Here is a 27206-nt window from a genome sequence, read left to right as displayed (position 1 = left end):
GATTCAGTTGAAAGTTAATCAACCTGATGTTGATTACCACAAAAAATAAAGTGCTGAAGTAACTCAGCGGGTCAGGCAGCATCTCTGGAGAACATGAATAGGTGACGTTTTGGGTGTTCTGGTTGTGGTTTCCACTCACATCTCAAAGACATGCTGATTGACAGATAACTGGCCACTGTGGGTAAGTGCCAAGGAATTGGTGGAAATGTGGGGTAACCAGATTGCATGGGGGGAATAGTATTATTCTTTGAGCTGACATGAATTCAATGGGCCAAATTACCACCTTCTATGCAAAAAAAATCATGCTGAAGTAAATAAATAAACATATTTTTGATACCAGGCTATTATCTGGGTTTTTGCTTTGCATTCATGAATAGATTAACACGTTCACAAATAATCTAGGAATGACTTCCTGTAATATTGCCCTGTAATTATGATGAGAGACATTTATGATTATCAAAGTCTTGGTTTCTTTGCATGGTTTAATGTTATGTTATGGCCAGGTGGGTGGAGAAATGGTTGATGGAATTTAATACAGAAAAGTGAGAGGTGTTGCATTTTGGGATGTCGAACAAGGGCAGGACCTACAAAGTAAATGGTAGGCCTGGAGCACAGGTGCATGGTAAATCTAGGAGCACAGGTGCATGGTTCCTTGAAGGCCAAGTCGCAGGTAGATAAGGTGGTCAAAAAGGTTTTTGGCATTTTGGCCTTCATCAGAGTATTGAGAATAGAAGTTGGGAGGTCATGTTGCAGTTATATAAGACGTTGGTGAGACTGCATTTTGAATATTGTGTTCAGTTCTGGGCAGTTTGTTATAGGAAAGATATTGTCAAGCTTGAAAGGGTTCAGAAAAGATTTACGAGGATGTTGCCAGGACAAGAGGTGTGAGCTATAGGGAGAGGTTGAATAGGCTGGGTCTCTAGTCCATGGAGCGCAGGAGGATGAGGGGAGATTTTATAGAGGTATACAAAATTATGAGAGGAATAGGTCTGGTAGATGTACAGTCTTTTGCCCAGAGTAGGGGAATCGAGAACCAGAGGACATACGTTCAAGGTGAAGGGGAAAAGATTTAATAGGAATCCGAGGGGTAAATTTTTCACACAAAGGCTGGTGGGTGTATGGAACAAGCTGCCAGAGGATGTAGTATAAGAAAATAACTGCAGATGCTGGTACAAATCGATTTATTCACAAAATGCTGGAGTAACTCAGCAGGTCAGGCAGCATCTCGGGAGAGAAGGAATGGGTGACGTTTCGGGTCGAGACCCTTCTTCAGACTGATGCCAGAGGATGTAGTTGAGGCTGGGACTATCCCATCGTTTAAGAAACAGTTAGACAGGTTTGGAGGGATATGGACCAAGCGCAGGCAAGTGGGACTAGGGTAGCTGGGACATTGTTGGCCGTTGTGGGCGAGTTGGGCTGAAGGGCCTGTTTCCACACTGTATCACTCTCTGACTACACCGACAGTTGACATATATTAAACTTTACCTGCAGAATATAGCGTAGGTGTTGTTTTGTCAATTCAGATACCCCTTTTGGTATCAGAGCTTCAATATTTTCATTGCTATCCTGGAAAACAATAAAAACATTCTTTTTAGGGCTTGAGACATTTTTAAAGGCTGATACACATACAGCTGAATCAGAAACACCATCACAAAACTATTGCTGGAAAAAAAATCAAAGCAAACAATTATTATTTAAAAGTAAATATCTTTGCAATATTGTGCAAAATTGCAAAAAGAATACCAAAAAAAAGTCACACCAGCATGCCTCCTAACTCCTCTAGCCAACTACCCTCTTCTCTCCTCTACCATCTCCCTCTTTCCTTCCTCGACTCTAGTTAAGCTGCTACTCATTTTCTTGGTCTGCAAGTAACCATAGCTTATAGCATAGAAGAGGCATATATTAATATAAAAAGAAAAGCAAAGAATTCTTTAAAATCCGATTTTATTCTGCATGTCCATTCCTTTGCCAATCCACGGCCTACAGTGCCCTGGACTGCCAGACCTCTAAAGTTGCCAGTAGATACTTCATGTGCTTTACGTGCCATTTTGATGAAGACAGACATTTTTGATGTCAAGTATTTCTCAAGGTTTGTGGGGGTATTATTTTAAAACATTTTATTTTGATAAGGATCAGAACTTGCCATCCAATTCAAACGAACTGATTCAATCCAGCAAGGGCTGGATTTGTGCTTTCAGTTGTTTTTCGGTCATACATTCCATAATCTTCCCATTACCTTTTGCTCAGAATCCACCCACCAGCTCATAATTCTCTCTGGTCATTAAAGTGAATGAGCGAGAAACAGAAAGGCTGCCATAAGCAGAGGTGCAACTTCTCTTGCTGTTCTTGATTTCAATCTAGTCTACTCAGTGTCTCTCTTTTCTGTTTCTTTCATTGAGTAATGTCATGGGACTCAGAGTCAAAATAAGAATATGTATTTCCCACTGCTGGTCAGCTCTAATTTTTTGTCATTAATTAATCCAAATATGGATCATGTTTTATCCCATTTAAGGGGAAATGGAATGGGGTGGATCACTCCATAAATAAAAATGTTGACTCTGTGAAATGAATGGCCATCTTTTTTGCATAATGTTTCTAGGATTCCCTAAAGCCCAACCACATTATTTCTAAGTAGAGCTAAAAATGATATTTTAATGAGCATTTATCAATTCTAATTCTTAAACATTTTCAAACCCTTCTTTATATTCACCAGAACAAGCTAAAACACAATTACCAAAGGATAAACCAATTCTCTCCAAGCAGTCCTCATATTTTATTTTTCATCTTAAGCTTTCAGAAATTCTCCGACAGTAGAAACCATAATTTGGTGCATGCATCCATATTCAACCTTACTCTTCCATCACATTTTTTTCCCCTCTTTGTCATCAGATCTTTCTTTATTCCAAATCAAAATACATTTAGTTTGCACCTGATCCATCTCACGTTTAAATATTCCCCAGCCTGGCTGTATTTTGTATCTACTGAACTAATTAAATGATGTGTTTCGCTTTATCCTCCCGACATCTTTACTTTAGCAACAAAACACAGTTGGAGCATGTTTTGAAATGTTTCTGTATACATGGACAAAGATTTCACTGTAACTTATTAATAACACTACTTTTTCATTATGTATTAGAAGAATTGGCAGAATGTGTTTACATTTTTCCAATAATCTTGACAGATAGCATGGTTATTTCTCGGTATTTACTTTGGTTTCATTAATTTAATTTTCATAACTGCACAAAATTTAGGGATAAGAGGGCAAATAAATTATTAATGGCAGCACACCATCAAAACGTTATATCACCTGCCAAAATATAAGAAAACAAATATGCATAAATCAATGTTATAAATACTACCTATTTTAAATCACTTTTTGGCAGTTACATTATATCGATCAGAAGAATGAAAATTGCAAATATTTTATGCTTTCCGCTTCATTTTAACAAGATTGCTTAACTGTTGATTTATTACACTTATTGACAATAAAAACAGTTCTGATGATGCACATGTGTGAGGTTAAGATCTGTCAACAGTTGTCAATAAAAATCACACTCTGCCTAGCTTATAGATTATCAGGAAGCTGTGGTACTTACATTGAGATCAAGATTCAGTTGCAAACTGTTGTGTCTATCGAAAAAAAGGATAAAATTAGATTAAAATGGTGCATTGGTTATGTTGTGTGAATACAGAATCAGTTATTGGCAACTACATTCTGGTCTTTATTAATCAACTATTGTTAGTGTACATAACTGCATAGTTTGCAAATCACATTTAGAAAAATACAAATGAGCAGTTGACCCAATCAACTATTAGTAGGGCCTGATAAATCGTGCAAAATCGGAAATGTCATCGAGAGCTAAACAAGTCATTCATTGAGTAAATATCCTTTGAGCTGCGAAGTGGACTTACAGGGCCAGTGTACCCAAAATTTACAGAGCACCAAATAGAGTCTGTATCTTGAGTGACACACTGTATCATGAATTACCCAGGGCACATACTTAGAGATAAACTAGGATTACTCCATGGTAACACCGGGTACACAATGGGAAAATAGAAAACTGAATGTTTTTGAAATGATTTAATGATTCACTATTCCACATGGAAAAACTTTGCATTTTGAAAGGTTATGGAAATGAGCGCTGTGCGGAACTGCACAGAGGGTTGATCATATTGAATGGCCATCTGGACTTCTACTGCCCCTATTTTGTATTCTTATTCCAAGAGCTCCTGTTAAATATATACACTTCTTCATGCGAACTTTTTCAATACCACACCTATCTTTTAATTTTAATAAAGTTTGGTTTTATCGCCATTTTAACATTTTTCCTTTATATTTAAAACAATTATTACTTCTCACTGCAGATGATCCAGCCATTTTTAAATCTTGGAAACCAAAATTTAGAGTGAACTTGTTTGCTTGTCAGCTTTTTTCATCACTTCATTTTCTGTTGCCACCGTTGAGGATATTTCCATCTAAAAACATGGCTACAGATCTCTTCACGGGCTTCCACCTTAGCAGTTTCCATAGGTAGTCATTACACGTTGCATCATCGGACTGGCAGGGGTAGTTATTAACTTCAATTCCATTGTAAATAAAGCCTTGGATTTTCAACATTGGCAGATGAGCTTATTATGATTTGCGATGCAGAACACAGATCTTCAATGACCTACCCTCATTTAATTAAACTATTTATTTCTCAAGTCCCATATTTTAAGAATGCATGTTACTGCACAGATAGAAAAGCTGCATCTGCTGCATGTTTTTACTATAGCTATAGTATTTCAAAACAAAGTATTGAATTGACTTGCAGTAGGAATTTAAGTTATTGAACTGTTTTTTCTGCAATAAACTGGAAAAGAAATACTGCTTCTAAATAGCAGCCAAGGATTTGTCGACTGAAATGAAGAGAGGCTGCTACTATGATGGTTGTCACTCCCAGTTGCAATTAGAGGTATGAAGTTTCATTCAACACATCAGACTTTTACCCAAGAGGTCAGTGCATGCCAATATAAACAATTCTATGATAATACTATTTAAAGATTTTATTTCAAAGCTACCCACAAAACAGTAACGATGTCAAGATTGTAGAGGGTGATCTCCACAAAGGTTCAATATTCTCTTGTAGCCCAATGATTTCTTAACCTATACTATTTGGAAAGGTATTGTTCGTACATTAGTTTGATTTTTGCATGATTCATCTGGAGAGCTTCAGAACTTTTGCAAGTATACACTGAACCTTTTAAAAATCTTCAGCAAAAAAACTCCTACTCATACCTCGATGCTATCCTGTTCCCTTTTTTCAGTCTCTTCCCATCTACATCGGGACACCTCACACACTCTCCAGCAATGCAATAGCTTCAAATTTCTTGAGCCTCACTGACTCACCTTTACGATAGCCAGTCCACTTTACATTCACGTACAGTATTTCTCATAAAGGTCCCAGAGCCCTCTGCTTCTTCCTAAAACAGATAACCAGCCAGTTCCCCTCAACTAATTCTTTCCTCTGATAATCATCATATGTTAATGATCTGGATGATGGAATTGATGACTGTGGCCAAATCTGCAGATGATACGAAGATAGGTGGAGAGGCAAGTAGTGTTGAGGAAGCAGGGAGACGGCATAATGACTTTGACAGATTGGGAGAGTAGGCAAACAAGTAGCAGATGGAATACAGCATGGCAAAGTGTATGATCATGTACTTTGATAGAAGGAATAAAGGTATAGATTATTTTCCAAATTGGCAGAGGTTTCTGAAATCAGAGGTGCAAAGGGATTTGGGAGTGCTGGTGCACCATTCCCAAAAGTTGAATTTGGACATCGAGTCGGTAGTAAGGAAGGCAAATACAATGTTAGTATTCATTTCAAAGGAACTACAATATAAAAGCAGGGATGTAATGGCGAGGGTTTATAAAGCACTGGAATATTGTGAGCAGCTTTGGGCCCTGTATCTGAGGAAGGATGTGCTGGCATTGGAGAGGGTCCAGGGAAGGTTTACAAGAATAATCCCAGGGATGATTGGGTTAATGTATGAGGAGTGTTTGATGGCTCTGGGCCTGTACTCGCTGGAGTTTAGAAGGATGAGGGGAATCTCATTAAAACCTACCAAATAATGAAACCCTGGATGTGGAGGGGATGTTTCCAGTAGTGGGAGAGTATTTCTTTGGCTAGGTGGGGGGGGGGGGGGGGGATGAATCTGTGGAATTCATTGCCACAGAAGGTTGTGGGTATTTTTAAAGTGGAGATAGATAGGTTCTTGATTACTAAGGGCATCAATGGTTATGGGGAGAAGGCAGGAGAGTGAGTTTCACAAGAAAAAATAGAGCAGCCATGGTCGAATGGCAGAGCAGACTCATTGGGCCGAATGGCCTGATTCTGTTCCTTTGACATATGATTGTCTGCCTGGCTGAACTTGTCCTCGCCCTCAACTCCTTTTCTTTTGATTCCTCTTACTTTCTTCAAATTGTCACATTCAGAGTATAGTCTTGACTCATGCTATTCTGATAGTTTCTTTCACAGTGTTCATCACGGATAATCTGCAGACCTTTTCCTCGCCCAGTCTAATCCTATGTCATGGGATCCTAGTCGATTCTGATGTTTCTCAGCATTCATACCTCTTAACTGTTCACCACTTTGCTGCCATCTCTGGTAGGTCACCCTTGCTGGTAGGACACACACACACACACACACACAAAGATCTTAATGAAAATGCCTGTTTTCTTTGTTAGGTCTGATACTGAGAGGATGGCTGTGTCAGGTTGCTACAATTATAGGCCAGCTCTCTCAATCTAGACATCTTGCCAAATGTCCATGAGGAGAACTCTGAAGGATTGAATTCAATGGTATGCGTCTCTGCATTGTTCAGATCTAATGTTTTGATCCATTCTGTTTCATTCTTACTTTGATTCGACGTAATTGGTTGATAAAATTTCAGAGCGATAATAAATAACCATAGCTTAAAATCTCAAGGGTATGGAAAATAACATGAAAAGGTAATGAAATTCTGGCCTTTGTATCAGGTAGAAGTTATACAAAATTATGGTATACTCATACCAACCACTGGTCTAGACTATACCCAAGATATTGGCAGCAGATCTGAACACCATCTCTAATTAAGGATATATTGGTTTCAACATGTTTGCACAGATGACTCATGGTGACACTTGAACCCATGGGATAAATTGCAAACAGAATCCAGCATTCAGGACTGCACTTTTTTGCAATTAAAATAGTTAACAGATAGTTGAAACAAACTTTATCAAGAGGAATTGCTCTTGCATTTGAGAGAAAACTATTTCCACCTGTGATGTACACCAGGACTAGTGAGTTTACTCTAATATTTACAGCAAGTTTTTCTGAAATTTCGAAAAGAAGGATTTCTACATACAACAGTTAAAGGTCTGGAACTTTATTTTGCAAAAAATAATTTAAAATCAACTGTAAATTTTAAACTTGTGTTTGGTAGATTTATGTGAAAATACATAGAAACATAGAAAATAGGTGCAGGAGTAGGCATTCGACCCTTCGAGCCAGCACCGCCATTCAATGCGATCATGGCTGATCATCCAAAATCAGTACCCCGTTCCTGCTTTCTCCCCATATCCCTTGATTCCATTAGCCCCAAGAGCTATATCTAACTCTCTCTTGAAAACATCCAGTGAATTGGCCTCCACTGCCTTCTGTGGCAAAGAATATGTGCGATGGTGGGCAGGTGGAGCTGGTCACAGATCAGCCATGACCTCAGTGAAAGATGGAGCAGATTCAATGAATTAATTTGTCTTCTCCTACCTTGTTAACCTTTTTATTTGAGAGCCAGTTTGATAATCTGCTCTCAGCTAGCATTTTTACTGAGATTCTAAAATTAATTATTTATCCCGAAACAAACTTTATACATATTTTCCTACAATCCTGAACCACGAATAAACAAATTAGGTGCAGGTGTGACCACAAGGACCTTTAAGCCTGGCCCACGATTTAATAAGGTAACTAGACTGAGGTGGACCCGTTGGGTCCAAATCTCTCCCGCGGGCCTCTCCTGGGGCAACCCTCCCCCAATTGACGATCCTGCGGGCCCGGCAACCATCTCCAACTGACGAAGCCCATTGCCGGGCGGGGAGTGTCCCCCGGGGTCATAGGTGGGCGAGGGGGACAGGGAAGGGGAGAGGGTGCCACTCACCTCAGCCTCGTGCCGCCAGCGCTGCAGCCAGAATGTTCTCCCCTCCCCCCCTCCATCCCCCCACTCAACCCCCCTTTAAAACTCCCCAAAACCTCTCCTGCATTGGTCCAGCAACCTCCCCTCCCCCACCCCCACTCCCCTCCCCCCCACCCTCCACTCCATCCCCCATCCTTCCCCTCCCGCACTCCTCTCCCCCTTCCCCCAACCCCCACCCCCACTCCCCCTCCAACCCCACACCCACTCCCCCACACCCACTCCCCCCCAACGCCACCCCCCTTCTCCCCCTCTTCCCCATGGCAAGGCGTCGGTTGAAATAAGGTAATTTTAAAACTTTTTTAAACATTAAAATCTCTCTAACTTGAAAAATATAAGAAGAATTTGAAGAAACTTGGATGAATGTTTCCTCAGGACAATGATGAGTAAGGTGGGGTCTAAAATTGCGGGGGTCGTGTAGGGTTTTTTTGTGGATAAGAAGGGTGTACACGGAGGAAGAAACATAGGGAACACAGGGAAGCTGAACAGGGCAAGCAATGGGTTTAAATTTAAAATCTCTAAGTTGACAAATAAATCTCTTTAACTTGAAAAATATAAGAACAATTTGAATGAAACTTGGAGAATGTGTCCCCAGGACAATGGCGAGTAAGGTGGGTCTAAAATTGTGGGGGTGGTGTAAGGTTTTTTTGTGGATAAGAAGGGTACAAACTGAGGGAACACAGGGAAGCTGAACAGGGCAAGCAATGTGTTGAATAAGGTAAGTTTTACACTTTAAAATCTCTCTAAATCAAAAATAGAAGAGCAATTTGAATGAAACTTGGAAACGTGCGCCCAGGACAATGGTGAATAAGGTGGGCCTAAAGTTGTGTGGGTCATGTACCTTTTTTTATGGCTATGAAGGGTACAAACTGAGGAAGAAACATAGAGAACACAGGGAACAAACAAACATGATGATAGTTTTAGTAATATAAACGGCTAAATATAGACGGCTGTTCTAATTATAACTATAATTCTTCATTTCTACCCATAACAAAGTTTGACCCTCTTGATTACCACCTACTTACCTTTGTCTTAAAAATATTCAAAGATCCTCCTTTCAAATAAGTGTTCCAAAAACTTTGAATCCACAGAACAAAAAAATTCACATCATCTCTATCCTAAATGAGACACTCCTTATTTTTTTTTAAACGGTGCTTCCCCAATTGTAGAGTCTCCCACAGAAGAAATGTCTTATCTATATCCCCCTCAGGATATTGGATTATTCAATCAAATTCCCCCCTTGTTCTTCTGAACCCCAGCAAATAGCGGCTTAGCCTTTCCTTATAAGCCAACTCACCCATTCTATAAAATATCTGACCTACTGCCGATGCAGTAGCATACTTTTTTAAATAAGAACAATATAATGACAGGCCCTCCACTGATTCCTTTCATCCACCCAAACTACTAAAGGAAACTATTTTAAAAAATGAACTAGTAATACATATGACAGGAAATACAAAAATAATTCCATGGGCATGTGAATAAGAAAAGGGTTGTGAGATGAGAGATGGGGTCAATATGTTTTAAGTAGCACTTTTGACATATTGATACGTATATCCAGGGAGCATCAACAAATAGATTTTGACACCATGCTGCAAATACAGATATTAAAACAGATAGCACATCACTTGCTTAGAGAAACTAAACAATAACCACCCAGCAAGAAAGTTAAAAGCAATTTAATTTTTGTGGAGATACCTTTATTCAGATTTGTTGGAGCAAGAGATGTTTTATGAGGGAATTTTTGTTTAGTGGAAAATTCCATGAATATTTGAAATAGAGTTACATACATGATTATGGGGAGAGGGGTGAGCAGCAGGACTAGTTTGGAACTGTTTTAGGAAAATTTCTAGTTAAGATAGCAATGTAACCAAGAAGGAACATGAGGAGGAACAGGCCCTTGAGCCCACAATGTCAATGGCAAACATGATGCTAGGTTAAACTAATCTCTGCTGCCTGCACATGATGAGTTTAGTAGGTCGAGGAGTTAAAAAGCCTATCCTTTTAAATAATCTCGTCTAACAACAGCTGTACAGGGAAGATATCTGAAATCATGCAGTTTGAGATCTTTTGCAGGCCTAAAAATAAAATGTGCTTATCAGGATAAGGAAATGCAGCTGGTGGGTTCAGCAAATTGCAGCTGGTGGGTTCAGCAAATTGGGGCTAGTGTGAATCTCCCTTAAACTAAATGCCCCACACCAGATTGAAATTAAATCCCAATACCCAAGGGGTAGGTAGAAGGGTTGGTAAAGAAGACTTCTGGTACATCGACCTTCATCATTCAGGGTATGAAGTACAGAAATTAGAATATTATGTTCCAGTTGCATAAGACTGCATTTGGAGGCCGCATTTGGAGTATTGTGTTCAGTTTTGGTCACCTTGCTGAAAGACAGATGTCATTAAGCTAGAAAGAGGGCAGTGAAAACACCTACAAGGATGTTGCCAGGATTTGAGGGCCTGAGCTAAGGGAAGATACTAGAAATGTTAGGGCTTTATGCCAAGAATGCAAGAGGATAAGGGGTGATCTTCATAGAGCAACAATAGTTAATAAGTTGCAGGAGGAGGCCATTCGGCCCTTCGAGCCAGCACCGCCATTCAATATGATCATGGCTGATCATCCACAGTCAGTACCCCGTTCCTGCCTTCTCCCCAGACCCCCCGACAGCACGGAAAAAGTGTGAACTGTTCCATGTTCCACAAGGATCTTGGCGTAAACTTTGGGATCTGGGACCATGAACACATCTGGTCACATCTGCCACAGAGACGGCGCAGCAGCAAACCCGTTCCCCGTCACCCAGACACGGGGTGCTCTGTCATTCCCCCACGTACAGGGGTCCCCACTCTGCAACTCTCCCGGTCCCACAACACCCGCTCCTCATCCCTGCGAGAGAGAGGGGGGGGGGGAGAGAGAGAGGGGGAGGGAGGGAGAGAGGGAGGGGGAGGGAGAGAGAGAGGGGGAGGGAGAGAGAGAGGGGGAGGGAGAGAGGGGGAGGGAGGGAGAGAGGGGGAGGGAGGGAGAGGGGGGGAGGGAGGGAGAGGGGGGGAGGGAGAGAGAGGGGGGGAGGGAGAGAGAGGGGGGGAGGGAGAGAGAGGGGGGGAGGGAGAGAGAGGGGGGGAGGGAGAGAGAGGGGGGGAGGGAGAGAGAGGGGGGGAGGGAGAGAGAGGGGGAGGGAGAGAGAGGGGGAGGGAGAGAGAGGGGGAGGGAGAGAGAGGGGGAGGGAGAGAGAGGGGGAGGGAGAGGGAGGGGGAGGGAGAGGGAGGGGGAGGGAGAGGGAGGGGGAGGGGGAGGGAGGGGGAGGGGGAGGGAGGGGGAGAGAGGGGGAGGGGGAGAGAGGGGGAGGGGGAGAGAGGGGAGGGGGAGAGAGGGGGAGGGGGAGAGAGGGGGAGGGGAGAGAGGGGGAGGGAGAGAGAGGGGGAGGGAGAGAGAGGGGGAGGGAGAGAGAGGGGGAGGGAGAGAGAGGGGGAGGGAGAGAGAGGGGGAGGGAGAGAGAGAGGGGGAGGGAGAGAGAGAGGGGGAGGGAGAGAGAGAGGGGGAGGGAGAGAGAGAGGGGGAGGGAGAGAGAGAGGGGGAGGGAGAGAGAGAGGGGGAGGGAGAGAGAGAGGGGGAGGGAGAGAGAGAGGGGGAGGGAGAGAGAGAGGGGGAGGGAGAGAGAGAGGGGGAGGGAGAGAGAGAGGGGGAGGGAGAGAGAGAGGGGGAGGGAGAGAGGGGGAGGGAGAGAGGGGGAGGGAGAGAGGGGGAGGGAGAGAGGGGGAGGGAGAGAGGGGGAGGGAGAGAGGGGGAGGGAGAGAGGGGAGGGAGAGAGGGGGAGGGAGAGAGGGGGAGGGAGAGAGGGGGAGGGAGAGAGGGGGAGGGAGAGGGAGAGAGGGAGAGGGAGAGAGGGGGAGGGAGAGAGGGGGAGGGAGAGAGGGGGAGGGAGAGAGGGGGAGGGAGAGAGGGGGAGGGAGAGAGGGGGAGGGAGAGAGGGGGAGGGAGAGAGGGGGAGGGAGAGAGGGGGAGGGAGAGAGGGGGAGGGAGAGAGGGGGAGGGAGAGAGGGGGAGGGAGAGAGGGGGAGGGAGAGAGGGGGAGGGAGAGAGGGGGAGGGAGAGAGGGGGAGGGAGAGAGGGGGAGGGAGAGAGGGGGAGGGAGAGAGGGGGAGGGAGAGAGGGGGAGGGAGAGAGGGGGAGGGAGAGAGGGGGAGGGAGAGAGGGGGAGGGAGAGAGGGGGAGGGAGAGAGGGGGAGGAGAGAGGGGGAGGGAGAGAGGGGGAGGGAGAGAGGGGGAGGGAGAGAGGGGGAGGGAGAGAGGGGGAGGGAGAGAGGGGGAGGGAGAGAGGGGGAGGGAGAGAGGGGGAGGGAGAGAGGGGGAGGGAGAGAGGGGGAGGGAGAGAGGGGGAGGGAGAGAGGGGGAGGGAGAGAGGGGGAGGGAGAGAGGGGGAGGGAGAGAGGGGGAGGGAGAGAGGGGGAGGGAGAGAGGGGGAGGGAGAGAGGGGGAGGGAGAGAGGGGGAGGGAGAGAGGGGGAGGGAGAGAGGGGGAGGGAGAGAGGGGGAGGGAGAGAGGGGGAGGGAGAGAGGGGGAGGGAGCGAGGGGGAGGGAGCGAGGGGGAGGGAGCGAGGGGGAGGGAGCGAGGGGGAGGGAGCGAGGGGGAGGGAGCGAGGGGGAGGGAGAGAGGGGGAGGGAGAGAGGGGGAGGGAGAGAGGGGGAGGGAGAGAGGGGGAGGGAGAGAGGGGGAGGGAGAGAGGGGGAGGGAGAGAGGGGGAGGGAGAGAGGGGGAGGGAGAGAGGGGGAGGGAGAGAGGGGGAGGGAGAGAGGGGGAGGGAGAGAGGGGGAGGGAGAGAGGGGGAGGGAGAGAGGGGGAGGGAGAGAGGGGGAGGGAGAGAGGGGGAGGGAGAGAGGGGGAGGGAGAGAGGGGGAGGGAGAGAGGGGGAGGGAGAGAGGGGGAGGGAGAGAGGGGGAGGGAGAGAGGGGGAGGGAGAGAGGGGGAGGGAGAGAGGGGGAGGGAGAGAGGGGGAGGGAGAGAGGGGGAGGGAGAGAGGGGGAGGGAGAGAGGGGGAGGGAGAGAGGGGGAGGGAGAGAGGGGGAGGGAGAGAGGGGGAGGGAGAGAGGGGGAGGGAGAGAGGGGGAGGGAGAGAGGGGGAGGGAGAGAGGGGGAGGGAGAGAGGGGGAGGGAGAGAGGGGGAGGGAGAGAGGGGGAGGGAGAGAGAGAGAGAGGGGGGGATCTTATAGAGGTGTATAAAATTATGAGGGAAATTGATAGGGTGGATGCAGTGTCTTTTACCCAGAGTAGGGGGATCAAGAGCTAGAGGACACAGGTTTAAGGTGAGAGGGAAAAGATTTAATAGGAAATGAGGGGCAACTTCTTCACTCAAATAGTGGTGGGTAGATGGAATGAGTTGCCAGATGAGGTAGTTGAGGCAGGGATAATAACAACATTTAAAAGACACTTGAAGATAGACAGACAAAGCTCAGCGGGACACAAAAGGAGTAACTCAGCGGGTCAGACAGCACTCCTGGAGAAAAGGAGTAGGTGACATTTTGGGTCGAGACCCTTCTTCAGGCTGAGAGTCAGAGGACACGTGAATAGGTACATAGATTGGAAAGAATTAGAGGATTATGGGCCAAATCCTGCAAATTGGACTAGTTTATATGGGGCATCTTGGATGACATGTTCGAGTTGGACTCAAGGGCCTGTTTCCGTGATGCATGACTCTATGACTGATTTGGGACTAAGTTATAGGGAGAGGCTGGCAGGCTAGGACTTTATTCCTAGGTTTATCGGAGACTAAGGGTGACATTACAGAGTTATATAAAATCCTGAGGGGGAAAGATAAGGTGGATGTTAGGCTTTCTTCCAGGTTGGGAATCAGGAACTAGAGAGCAAAGGTGTAAGCCAAGTGGGGAAAGATTTAATAGGAAACTAAGGGTCAACATTTTCCACAAAGGGAGTCGTACATATAAAGCATGAGCTGTCAGAGCCAGGTACAGTAACAACATTTAAAAGATATTTGGACAAGTAATATTAGAGAATATTAGAGACATAATATTTGCAGGCAAATGGGACTGGCGTAGTTAGACATCCTAGTTGGCATGGATGAGATGGGTCAAAGAGCCTGTTTCCATGTTGTATGACTAACTTCATAGGACAACAGAAGGTAACAAAACGGGCAATACGGGCTGAAAAGATGAAGTACGAGGGGAAGCTGGCCAAGAATAAAAAGAAGGATAGTAAAAGCTTCTTTAGATATGTTAAGAGAAAAAGAGTAGCAAAGTCAAATGTGGGTCCCTTGAAGGCAGACACGGGTGAAATTATTATGGGTAACAAGGAAATGGCAGAAGAGTTGAACAGGTACTTCGGATCTGTCTTAACTAAGGAAGACACAAACAATCTCCCAGATGTACTGGAGGACAGAGGATCTGGGGGGTCGAGGAACTGAAAGAAATTTGCATTAGGCGAGAAATAGTATTGGGTAGACTAATGGGACTGAAGGATGATAAATCCCCTGGTCCTGATGGTCTACATCCCAGGGTCCTCAGGGAGGTGGCTCCAGAAATAGTGGACGCATTGGTGATCATTTTCCAATGTTCAATAGATTCAGGAGCAGTTCCTGTAGATTGGAGGATAGCTAATGTTATCCCACTTTTCAAGAAAGGAGCGAGAGAAAACGGGGAATTACAGACCAGTTAGCCTGACCTCGGTGGTGGGAAAGATGCAAAAGTCAATTATTAAAGAGGTAATAACGGTGCATTTGAATAGCAGTAAAAGGATAAGCCCAAGTCAGCATGGATTTATGAAAGGGAAATCATGCTTGACTAATCTTCTGGAATTTTTTGAGGACGTGACAAGTAAAATGGATGAAGGGGAGCCAGTGGATGTAGTGTATATAGACTTCCAGAAAGCCTTTGATAAGGTCCCGCAAGGGATATTGGTGACCAAAATTAGAGCATATGGTATTGGGGGTAGGGTGTTGACATGGATAGAAAATTAGTTGGCAGACAGGAAGCAAAGAGTAGGAGTAAACGGGTCCTTTTCAGAATGGCAGGCAGTGGCGAGTGGAGTGCCACAAGGCTCGGTGTTGGGGCCACAACTGTTTACCATATATATTAATGATTTGGAAGTGGGAATTAGAAGCAACACTAGCAAGTTTGCAGATGACACAAAGCTGGGTGGCAGTGTAAACTGTGAAGAGGATGTTAGCAGGTTGCAGGGTGACCTGGACAGGTTGAGTGAGTGGGCAGATGCGTGGCAGATGCAGTATAATATAGATAAATGTGAGGTTATCCCCTTTGGCAGCAGAAACAAGGAGGCACATTATTATCTCAATGGCCTCCTCCTGCACCTATTTTCTATGTTTCTAAGTTTCTATGTAACATTATGTTAGGAGTGCTTTCTTGACCAAACCTGCAAGCTGCAGATTACTTTTAACTGATTTAATATGCTAAATCATTCAGCTCAAACACCACAGATCAGAGACAAGAAAGTCAAATACTCACTTCCACTTGATTTTCTGCATATTTTCCTGCAGGATGTTGTGGAGCTCAGTGGTCTTGCATTTCAGCTCAGCCAGCAGCTCACCAAAGTATCGAGGATCCAATTTCTCTGAATTACCACTCTCGTAATCCATTGCACTCTTGATCTGGTATCAGAAAATTATTACATAGTTCAGTTATACATTGGTCAGAACATTGTTATCAATTACAATTTACAGGATGGAGCATATTTTGGAACAGGATGCCACTGGCAATTATTTAACAGTGAAAGCCACTTGATTAAGCCACTTGTTTTTGTTTAGGCACACACATAAATTGAAAATCAAAATTGAATTCACACAGTGGAATACTGTACAACATCCCAATATGGTTTTGTTGGATTCCAAATTTTGTCACAAGTTTTTTAAAAATTCCTATTTCTAACAATGCAACACTTCTAAAAAAATGTCATGTTAGTGACATAGAAATAAAAATGGAAGTCATAACATGACTGTGGTCAAAAACCATCATTTATCAAATGAGCTTTAGAGTTAAACCATTGGGGCCAGTCACAAAAAAGGCAGGAATAGCAACTGTGAAATATGACTGCAGTCACTAAACAAAAGACTGGTGTTGACAGTGAAATGGAAGAACTGTTAGAATGATGTGGATCGATAACAAAAAAACATTGTGCTTCATGTTACCAACAAAAGATTGAATTAGATTAAAGTGCAAACTCTAAGAAGATGAAATAAGCAAAAATCTAAGTGCTGATACCAAATGCCACTTGAAAGTACATATCAGACTCTCAGTGTAAAAGACAATGTAAAGTATACACAATGAGTTTTTAATCTCCAACAAAATCTTGGATAGAATATGCAGGCTCATATATATGCAGCTTTAAGCGATAAAAAAATGTGTGTGTGTATTTATGATTTATGTATTTATAAGCACTTTATTCAATTAATTTTCAATTACTTCCACAAATACCTTTGCAGAGTTGTTTTTCACACGGCACACTCCTTAAATAAGCAACTGCTTTAAAGTAACTATAACACGTCAACAATATATTGCATCTACTACACTTTAAAAAATAGATTTAAAAGAGTTCTCTGTTTCTACACTCTCTATAAGCTTTGCAACACTTGTGTTGAAACTACACTTTTAACAATTATTTATCTTAGATTTTTGCTTATTTCATCTTCTTAGAGCTTGCACTTAAATCTAATTCAATCTTTTGTTGTAACATGAAGCACAATGTTTTTTTGTTACGTATGTGTTGAAGCTACACATTTAACAATTATTCATCTCTGCACTCACTGGAATCACCACTTCTCAATTTCTCTTCAATTCTCTTCAACAGATCAATAACATTGGTTGGTCTCACCTCAGAAGTATATCAAATCTTGCAGACTTCTTTGCTACTCTACAGAGTATTACTCACTAGGTGTAAGTAGTATTTACAGAACTTCTCTTCAATTCTCTCAAACTGATTCTTGGACCATACACTTTCAATATTTGCTTAATATATTTGACCTGCTGAAATGTTCAGTACACGGATTATGTCTTGCAGGCTGAACAACTTGTCTGTGGTTTGTCACAATGCTTTCTTTTTCATTGCTTCTCCTGTACTTTTCCCTTTCAAAGTAGGTCTTTATGAGACATCTTTTTAATACATTTTTAGTATAAGTATATCCAGTTGTGAATGTTCTCAGTGAAATTTTCATAGTGAGGTTCGGAATAATTCATAACCTGCTTCTCTAATGCCTCCTCTATTGTGCAAACTAACCGTACCACTTTCCCATCTGAACTTTGGTGCACAGTGATGGAAAACTCATTTCCTGTTGATCCTCATGCATCTTTAAAACTGAAATACTGAACTATCAACCGCTAAATCCTCTTTAAAAAGACCATGTATAGAAAATTTTGACTCTTTTTTTACCATTGATTGTTCTACAGTAGTACAGATTCCTACATGTTTTGCAGTCATATTGAATTGTTGTTAAAATCAAGATAGAAATTATGTAAATTCACAACATAGGATAAGGCCATTTGGATTAAAATGGGATCATGAGATTGATCCCAGTTTCCAGCACTTAATCCATAGCCACAAGGTCATGGTTTTTCAAGGATACATCCAAGTACTTTTTATTTGTAGTAATGGTTACTGCCTCCACCACCATTTCAGGCAGAGAAAATCAGACTTTTACCATCTTCTGGATAAAAAAACTTCCTATCACATTTCTAATACTTCACTAAATTATTTCAAAGCTATAGTTCCTGGTTTCTGATCCTTCAGTTCAGGAAAATAGGTCATTCCTATTTACTGTATTTGGAACCCTCAAATTCATAAATTTCACTTTTTTTTCTTCAGTGTTCTAAGGAAAACTACTGCAGATAATGTAATCTTTTATTATTGTTGGAATTTTCCAAACTTGACAACATTCACGCAAATCTTCTCTGCGCTCTCTTCAAAGCAACTACATGTTTACAATAATATGGTATCCAGAACTTTATGCAGTACTTAAGCAAGTGTTTTATCTAGTTCATACATAATTCAGCCTGCTCTTGTATTCCATGCCTTGGCAAATAAAAGGACCCCGTGATCCTAACGAATCACCTTATTGATCTGCCTGCTACCTTTTAAGAATCTGTGGATTCCACTTAAATATTCTCCCACCTCTTGTTTATCCCCTTGACCTACTGGACCTCTCCAAATAACAACATCACACCTCTCTGGATTAAATTCCATTCCTCACTTTTCTGCTCAATTGACCAGAGCATGTACAGTGTATATATATCTTCTAAAGTGGAAAAGAAAATCTGCAGAGATTGGAAGTGTGAAATAGCAACTGAAACTCCTGGAAATATTCTGTGGTGAGAAACCGAACCCTGTGTAATCCCATTGGTGTTAGCCTTCGAATCACAAAAACATCCGTTCAATCATTACCCTTTGTTTACTGTCACAAAGCCAAGTTCAAAACCATTTGTCACATCCCAAAGACTTGGAGCTTAATAGGTTAATTGACCACTGTGATTTGTCTCTGGTTGATTCAGAGGGGAGTTGATGGGAATGTAGGAAGGATAAATGGGAACAGTGTAGAATTACTATAAATGAGTACTTGTTCATTTGCAGGGATTTGGTGAATTGAAGGGCCCGTTTCTGTGTTGTATGGCTCTATTCTTAAATGAGCTATGAAACAGGTGGGTAAAGACTGGAAAAGAGGAAAATTGTGAATCAAGGCATGAAGAAATAAATTATATCAGGCAAGAACAAGCTGAAATAATTATTAGAACGGGGCAATGATTAAGAGTTAGATTTAGCTCTTTGGGCTACAGGAATCAAGGGATATAGGGAAAAAGCAGGAATGTGGTACTGATTTTAGATGATCAGCCATGATCATATTGAATGGTGGTGCTGGCTCGAAGGGCTGAATGGCCTACTGCACCTATTTTCTATGTTTCTATGTAATTCTGCTGTTGTTCTTAGGAGCAGGGAGAGGTAGATTGTACACGGATGAGGGAACAGTGGTTACAGATTCAGTTGTGAGCTCATGGTCCAGGCGAAGGTGGGAGGTCGTGTCAGAGTATTAGTGTTTAGCCTTGAGCTGAAATCGGTTAACCAATAATAATGCTCTCATTAGTCACAAGTGCAAAGCATATCAAAGTGGGGAACATACCAAAGCTGGTGAATATTCCTTACTAGTCAGCACTCATACAGGAATCTATATACTAAAACTCTTGTTTGTTTGTTTGTTTGTTCCTGAACTACAGCCAAAACGGTACACGATAGTGCAACAATTTTAGGCCCACCTTACTCACCGTCCCTTTGGTGCTAATGGAAGAAGTTTCATTGAAATCGGTGTTATATTTTTAAAGTTATTCACATTTAAAAGTTTAAATCTATCTCCTAGGGAGGGAGGTGGAGGGAGGGGATGGAGAGAGGGAGGATAAGGGGGGTTGAGGGGGATGGAGTGGGGGGGGAAGGGGGAGGGGAAGAGGGAGGGGGCAAGGGGAGGGGGACAGAGGGAGGGGAGGGGGAAGAGGGGAGAGGGCATGGGGAGGGGGGAGAGGGCATGGGGAGGGGGTGAGTGGGGGGGGAGAGGGGAGGGGGAGAGAGGGGAGTGGGAGAGAGGGGAGTGGGAGAGAGGGGAGGGGGAGCTGCACCAATGCAGGAGAGGTTTGGGCCCAACGGGTCAATTTGGTCTAGTAGAAATTATAGTTACACAACGCAAATTAGATCAAAATACTTTGGGTACGGTCCAATGGAATGTCCCATTTCATTTAACCTCATCCAGGCTTTATATCAACATTTTTCAATGAATGCAGATAAATCAAACAATAAAAAAATGATGTCTTCCTTGACCACAAAATAATTAGCTGTGCCTTTGAAGTTGTTGACAACACTATAATGTTGCACAGCTGGAAGGCATCTGTGAAAAAAAAACCCTCTTAAGATATGTCAATCTAAAAGTTAATTAAACTAGAACACTTTGATAACTAAAATTTGTTATTTATTTATTCCATTTGATTTACATGGAAACCTTTTCATAGAATTGAAACCACTAGTAGTTTTAAAAAGATATACAATCATCAATTAAACATTTTTTTGCTTTTAAGCAAACAACACTAGCTATAATAGAATAAAGAAAGTTTATAAAATATTATATGAAAAATGACAAAGGGGAATGTAAAGTAGCCTCAGTTTTTCTTACGTGTGGGAATAATTTTAAACATACTGCTCACAACCAGTTTAATCAGTTTGGTTTTTTTTAGATTTTTTTAAAAGATTTTAGAGATTTTAGATTTTAGTAGGTAGTTTTCCCTACTACCAACCAATTGAAAAGCAGGACTTCAATTTTTGAGAAAGACAGGAAGCATATGAATCCGCATCACTAAGTGGATCATCTGAATACAGATCACACACTAATATGTTCTACATAAAATAGAAAGCAAGACTATGTCGCTGCCAATTTTGGGGGGAGTGGAGAATATTGTCTGAAGTTTGGGGTACTTTCTTTGACAATGTTAGAACCTATTTAATATATTTTCTTATCCATTTAAGAGTGATACCAAATGGTACTTTCAGATGCATCACTCAAAACAGCTAAGTGGCTACCAGTTTCCCATATTTTCCCCAATGTTCTCCTAATGAAAGAATATCTTAACCAGTTATGGTTTCCATAAATCTCACACATTCCCCAGCACTTGGCATACATTAAAAATCACAATCAACTTTTGAATATGAATCACAGCTGAGTTTTATTCTGCCGACTTCTTTCTTTGGTTATTCCTTGAGGTCAAGAGTGTAATGCTTCACAAGCTCTTGAGTCCTCAAGTAACTTATGAGTCTGATGCAAGATCTGCCCCAAATTGTACTTGATCAGATGGATCAAGGAGTGATTTGGGCTTCTGTAAACTTCATCAGCTTGCTTTCAATACTGTGCTCACCTAATATTTATTAACACTGCCAGTAGGTGACAATGAATACCAAAGTGAACAGTTTGATGAAGAGTCTTCATCCTGAACCACAACTACCAAATCTGCTGAGTATTTCTAGCATTTTTGATTTTTGGTTCAGTAAACAGTATTGATTTCCCCTCACCAACAAAAGCACAGTTGGACTAATCATTAGACTTCCTTGTTGTCTTTGATGAGAAAACCAATTCCTGGTTTATAGCTTTAGCTAAAACTAACCTCAATATACATGTCATATTGCGTCATTTTGTCAAAGATACGTAATCAGATACTCCTGTCCGACAAGTTGTCAATAAGATTACGTGAGAAGCATGGCATCTTCATGTGAGTAAAGCCAAGAATAAAGTCACTGTTGTTTGAAGAGCCAACTTAGCTTCAATTAGATGAAAAGCCAAGAGTGACATATGATCATTAATTATTTGGAGTGGATTTGTTAAAGGCTAATTATAATTCTGCTGTAATTTAAATTGTGATATAAAGGTTGGATGTTCTGCTCCAGAGACTGGCATTTATAAATGGACAGCTCAATTCTTGTACAGATTAATCTGCAATACCACAAAGCATTGCAAAATCACATTTTGTTTTGCAACACAGTTAATCTAGCATCAAAACATCGTATGCAATTAATGTTATACTGAGTCATGGCAACAACATTTTAACTCCAGTTACAGTAGCTGAATTTAGCTACATTTTCATAAACTCAGTCATCTCATTTGAACTGGAGTCACAAAATCAACTTTGGGCTTAATTGTGTCAAAAGCATAGGTAAAACAACCATCTTAATTTATCTCGTCTCATAACAAGGGTTTTGTTTTGCAAACTTACAGGCCCTAAATGGAACCAAACACCCTAAATAAAAGAGCGATGAAAAATAGACTAATTTTGCATTTAAATTTCAACCTAGTTTAGTTTAATGTATTATTGTCACGTGTGCTGAGGTACAGTGAAAAAACTAGGTCTAAAATTAACTGCAGTACCTGGCTGGGGTGAGGACTCAGGGCTCTGGCTGGTACAGGACTCCTTCCTCCAAAGCATTTCCTCTGAGATTCCTCTGAGTGTATGTCATATTCTTGGGATGTGACCGAGCTTCGTGCACTCCGAGACGTGATGTGTTCACTCGGATAAGACTGCAAAGCAACAATCACCAGCTCACATTTAACATTTTATTCCCAGGCATTCCTCAATTTCTCTCAGGGGTTCAGCATCACTTTGATCATTTAAAACTTAGTTTATTCATTTAACTTTGATCTTCAAGTCATCCTCACTACATTTTTACATTCACAGAATGCGGCAGAAATGTTCACAAATCTAAAGTTAAATCTCATCACCTCAGAGCTTAATTTCCACACCATCCCCAAACCTCCATTACTCACAACCTACAAGAGGGCACAATATGCGGCATGTTCATAAAAATATCTGTGTTCTATATATGCCTGCAGTGACTACAATGGGGAAACCTATGAACCTTAAATAGTAAAACGTTGTTCACATTTGTTTTTCTGTGAACTATTCTTCCACGATTTCATTCATTTTGTAAAACCTTATTCCAAATATTAATCATGAGTTGAAAGCTCAAACCCATCCAGCCAAGTGAAATCCACAGTTATTTAATTTTGTATCCAATCAGCTACCAGCAAATTATTCCATCTGCTACTGAACCTTAGTTGCCCAAGGAATGAGATAGTCAAAGGGGGGCCTTTATTATTCTGAGCAGAAACAAAACATAAAGCGCTGAAGTAACTCAGTGGGTTAGGCAGCATCTCTGGAGAACATGGAGAGGTGATGTTTCGGGTTGGGACCCTTCTTCAGACCCAAAATGTCACCCATCCATGTTCTCCAGCCATACAACCTAACCCACTGAGTTACTCCAGCACTTTGCATTGTTTTTTTCTAAATTAGCATCTGCGGTTCCATGTTTCTACATTATTCTGAGTGGAATTGCAAATGTGAAAAGGCGTTCATTGAAATTGTTCCTAACATGTGAAAAACATTGGAAAGCCGTATCGTAAACGGTACCTGCACAGGGCTTCGATCATTTCTTATTTGGCCTTCACGGTATTTGATTTCTTCCCAGTGGGTTTGTGAATTTCCAATGTTCTGATAGGATGGAAAGTCTTTAACACCATCATATACCTATAAACAGAGTCAAGTGACAGTTAAACTTGAGTCATCATCACAAGGTGGTTTTAGAACTGAACCCTCCCTATTCCAGTGCAACCAAAAGGTGGTATTAGATAGGTTTAACTGTGCGGTAGTGCAGCGTAGGTTCACAAGGTTAAACCCTGTATGGAATGGGCTTCCGGTGGAAGTGGTGGAGGCTGGCTCGATTTTATTATTTAAGAGTAAATTGGATAGGTATAGGGATAAGAGGGGATTAGAGGGTTATGGTCTGAGTGCAGGTAGATGAGACTAGGTCAGGGAGAATGGTCGGCGTGGACTGGTAGGGCCGGACAGGCCTGTTTCCATGCTGTAGTTGTTATATGTTATATGTTATATATGGAGGGACTGTCATATAAGGAAAGATTGGAAAGACTGGGCTTGTATTCACTGGAGTTTAGAAGGATGAGAGGGAATCTTATAGAGACGTATAAAATTATAACAGGACTGGACAAGCTAGATGCAGGAAAAATGTTCCCAAAGTTGGAAGAGTCCAGAATCAGGGGCCATAATCTAAGAATAAAGGGGAGGCCTTTTAAAACTGAGGTGAGAAGAAACTTTTTCACCCAGAGTTGTGAATTTGTGGAATTCTATGCCACAGAAGACAGTGGAGGCCAATTCACTGGATGAATTTAAAAGAGAGTTAGATAGAGCTCTCGGAGCTAGTGGAATCAAGGGATATGGGGAGAAGGCAGGCACAGGTTACTGATTGTGGATGATCAGCCATGATCACAATGAATGGCGGTGCTGGCTCGAAGGGCCGAATGGCCTCCTCCTGCACCTATTTTTTATGTTTCTAAGTCTACTTTGCCATTCAACCACGGCTGATCTATTTTCTCTCTCAACCGCAATCTATTGTCTTCTTTCTCCCTGTAACCTAATCAAGACCGCCTCAAAAATACCCAATGTATTGGCCTCCACCTCTGTCTGTAACAATGAATTCCACAGATTCACCACTCATTCCTTCTCATCTCCATTTTGAATGTATGACCTTTTATTCTGATGCTGTGACCTCCGGTTCTAGACTCTTCTATTACTGGAAACATTATTTCTACATCCACTCTATCTAGGGTCTAGATACCAATCATAAAAGTAATGCTTGCTGGGCAATCATCTTCATAAGAAAATTCGTAAAAGTGAAACACTTTGTAGTTATAGCAGAGACTGAGACACACGAGAGAAGGCAACGAAAGCTGTGGGCGCACGCGCGTGTGCACAACTGATCCGGCCCGCATGAAGTCGCATTTGCCCCTTCCGGACCGTGACTTAAAATGAGTTTGACACCCCAGATCTATACCGTGGCATGGATACATAAAATTGGTAATTAATGATTATTTGCATCAACTCTTACCTGTACAGATGGAACTGGATTAACTGTCACAAATGTTTTATGTACTATGACTTCTGACTCTTTTGGAATATTTATTCCTTTCATGCTTTGGGACAGTATGTATTGATGCTGCCTGTTTTGTACCTGTGTCACAAACAAATGGCAATTCTTCTTTAATACATTCATGAACTAAAATTATCCCATCATCATAATGTTACAGAGAGATGCAGCATGGAAATAGGCCATTAACTAAAATTTTAGAGAACCATTAATAATCAAAGCAGTTCATCTTCAGGTTATTTCAGCTCAAGTGGATTTTGGACATAAAAGTAAAATTGAGAACAAGGAGAAGAACAACTATGATCATTTAAAACAGCGGAGCAGGTTTGAAATCAGGATTGTTAATAGAGAACAGATTAAACAGATTCAGATTCTAATTTCTTAAATTTGGAACAATAAAGGACCTCACTGAAATGTTCAAATATCTTAAGGGGTTTGCAGGGTTGATACAGAGATAATATTTTCCCTGGCCTAGAGCATCTAGAAACAGGGGCCATTGTCTCGTAATACGGAGTTAGCGTTTAGGAAAGTGGCCAAAAAAACATTCTTCACCTAGTGGACTGTGAACCATTGAAATTCCCTGCATACTGTGAAGGTCCCAACATCGAATATAATAAAAATAAAAATCAAAGGAATCAAAGAATAACGGAATCATGCAGTAGCGAAGTACTGAGGTTAAAGATAAGCCACAATCTTATAAAATGATGGAGCAAACACACGGGATCAAAAGGCCTAACCTTGCTCCTCATATGTTCATGTCACTAGAAATGGCCTGCTCATTTACTTATTTAGGAAGAGTATTAATTGAGTCCATAAAAAAATAATTGGTGAAAAAAGGGCAAAATGAAATTCAGCTTCAATATGCTTTGTAAGTAAGACAAGGAAATAAAAGGCTGGAAAGAATGCCATAGACTCCAACTTTAAATGACTGGAAAGTGAAGATCTGATTTCTAAACATTTGAACAGGCATTCAGACGTATCAGATTTAAGTGCTTAGATAATTTAATGTAATTGGGAAACAATTTGAGAGGCCGCGTGCAACTGACACTCCCCGGAGGCCAAGGCCCTTGCTTGGTCCAACTCAAGACCCGGCAGATTGCGGCTTCAGGCGGAGCCGATCCCCACGGCCGAACGTAAGACCTGGTGGATCATGGCCTGCAGGAAGAGGCTGCCGAGCCGGTTCCTTGCTCGTTGGACCCGGTGGACCGCTAGCTTGGAAGGGGAGGTTGCCCTGCCGACTCATGCTCGTCCCTCGAAGACCAGAGACCAGGAGGATGGAGACAATGATGACGATGGGCATGACAGGAGAGGAGCAAGGCCAGTAGGAGAGGAGAGGGAACTGGAGTCTGGCCTACCGAGCCCTCGTGATCAGCTGCAGGAGGCGCCCCCAGGGGAACAAAGGTAGATGGGCGAGGAGAGGGACGTGGGGTCCATAAAGGAGATGGCAGGAGGTTCGCAGTAGCCTGGATCAGACAGCACTCATAAGAACTAGAGCATGGAGTTTGAAAATGGAGCCAAAACATTTGCCTCTTGCATGTGGGCTCAGTGGACTATTTCTGTACACTTGTTAATCGGGGATTGGGGGTATGGCAATACTCCACTGGACTATTTGTAAGAACAAGAATTTCACTGTGTTAGCACTTTGCACATGTGTCAATGGTGATTTCACCATTGAATTTAGATTCCGTGTTGACATTGGAATGGGCACAAATATATTACAGCTAATTTGCATGGGACTTCTCCAGGAGGTATACTGCTATTTAAATTTTAGGGTCTGCATTATACAGCTTTACTTCGCCATGGAACTTGTAAGAGATCAGAAGAATATGAGACTTTGCCATGTAACAAGAAAGCAATGGCTTTCTCCTGTGAATATAGTTTCATGCATGCAGACTGACCCACATTATTCCACATTCAATAGCCGTGAATCATATTCTGAATTTATTTGCCTCCAAAGATTCTACTGTAATAAACACAACTGGTGCTTGCAAAGAAAAACAAATCTTCAAATTTAAAAAAAGGATTTATCTCCTCAATAGGTGTGACAAAACTAAAATAAATAAGCATGGTTTAAGGTAGATTTAACTTCAGTTTGTCATTGCACACAATCATCAGTAAGCATGGAGATTAAATTTACAAAATTAATACAGCAAAACAAGAAGTGACAAGACAATTACAGGTTCTGTTTGGACATGCTTCTAAAACTAACAACTCATACCTCTGTGGGGCTGGACAGCCCAACCCGCTCGAGGCTGTTCTGAGCATAGGTGACTTCATTACCATGTTGATATTGTTGCTGATGGTCTTGTACCTGCACAAAAAGATGAACATTAATCAAGGGTAAAAAAAAATTGTTGTTCAGTAGTATTTTCCAGTTCTTGGAAGCCACTCTCTAAATGGATGAATTTATTGCTAGCAGCAAGGGTGACATCACATTTTGTTAATTAATGCACAACTTTTTTTAAACCTTTGCAGGAGAATAAGTTATTTTTACAAATAAAAATCAAAACACATCATTAAATTAAA

General features: G+C 42.3%; 1 protein-coding gene across 1 annotated transcript in view; it reads right to left on the bottom strand.

The window, feature by feature from the left end:
• The window catches only part of pof1b (POF1B actin binding protein), a 66331-nt gene that overhangs the window by 19201 nt on the left and 19924 nt on the right, over positions 1-27206 (bottom strand). The window contains exons 2-8 of the mRNA XM_078411941.1: positions 26899-26991; positions 24642-24764; positions 23150-23266; positions 22111-22260; positions 15680-15822; positions 3597-3630; positions 1486-1566 (exon numbers count right to left, since the gene is read on the bottom strand). Of these exons, the coding sequence (XP_078268067.1) occupies positions 1486-1566; positions 3597-3630; positions 15680-15822; positions 22111-22260; positions 23150-23266; positions 24642-24764; positions 26899-26991 (741 nt within the window). The remainder of the gene's footprint in view (positions 1-1485; positions 1567-3596; positions 3631-15679; positions 15823-22110; positions 22261-23149; positions 23267-24641; positions 24765-26898; positions 26992-27206) is intronic.

Source organism: Rhinoraja longicauda, chromosome 15, assembly GCF_053455715.1.
Source record: "Rhinoraja longicauda isolate Sanriku21f chromosome 15, sRhiLon1.1, whole genome shotgun sequence".
NCBI classification, from domain to species: Eukaryota; Metazoa; Chordata; class Chondrichthyes; order Rajiformes; family Arhynchobatidae; genus Rhinoraja; species Rhinoraja longicauda.
This window is presented reverse-complemented; position numbering and strand designations above follow the sequence as displayed.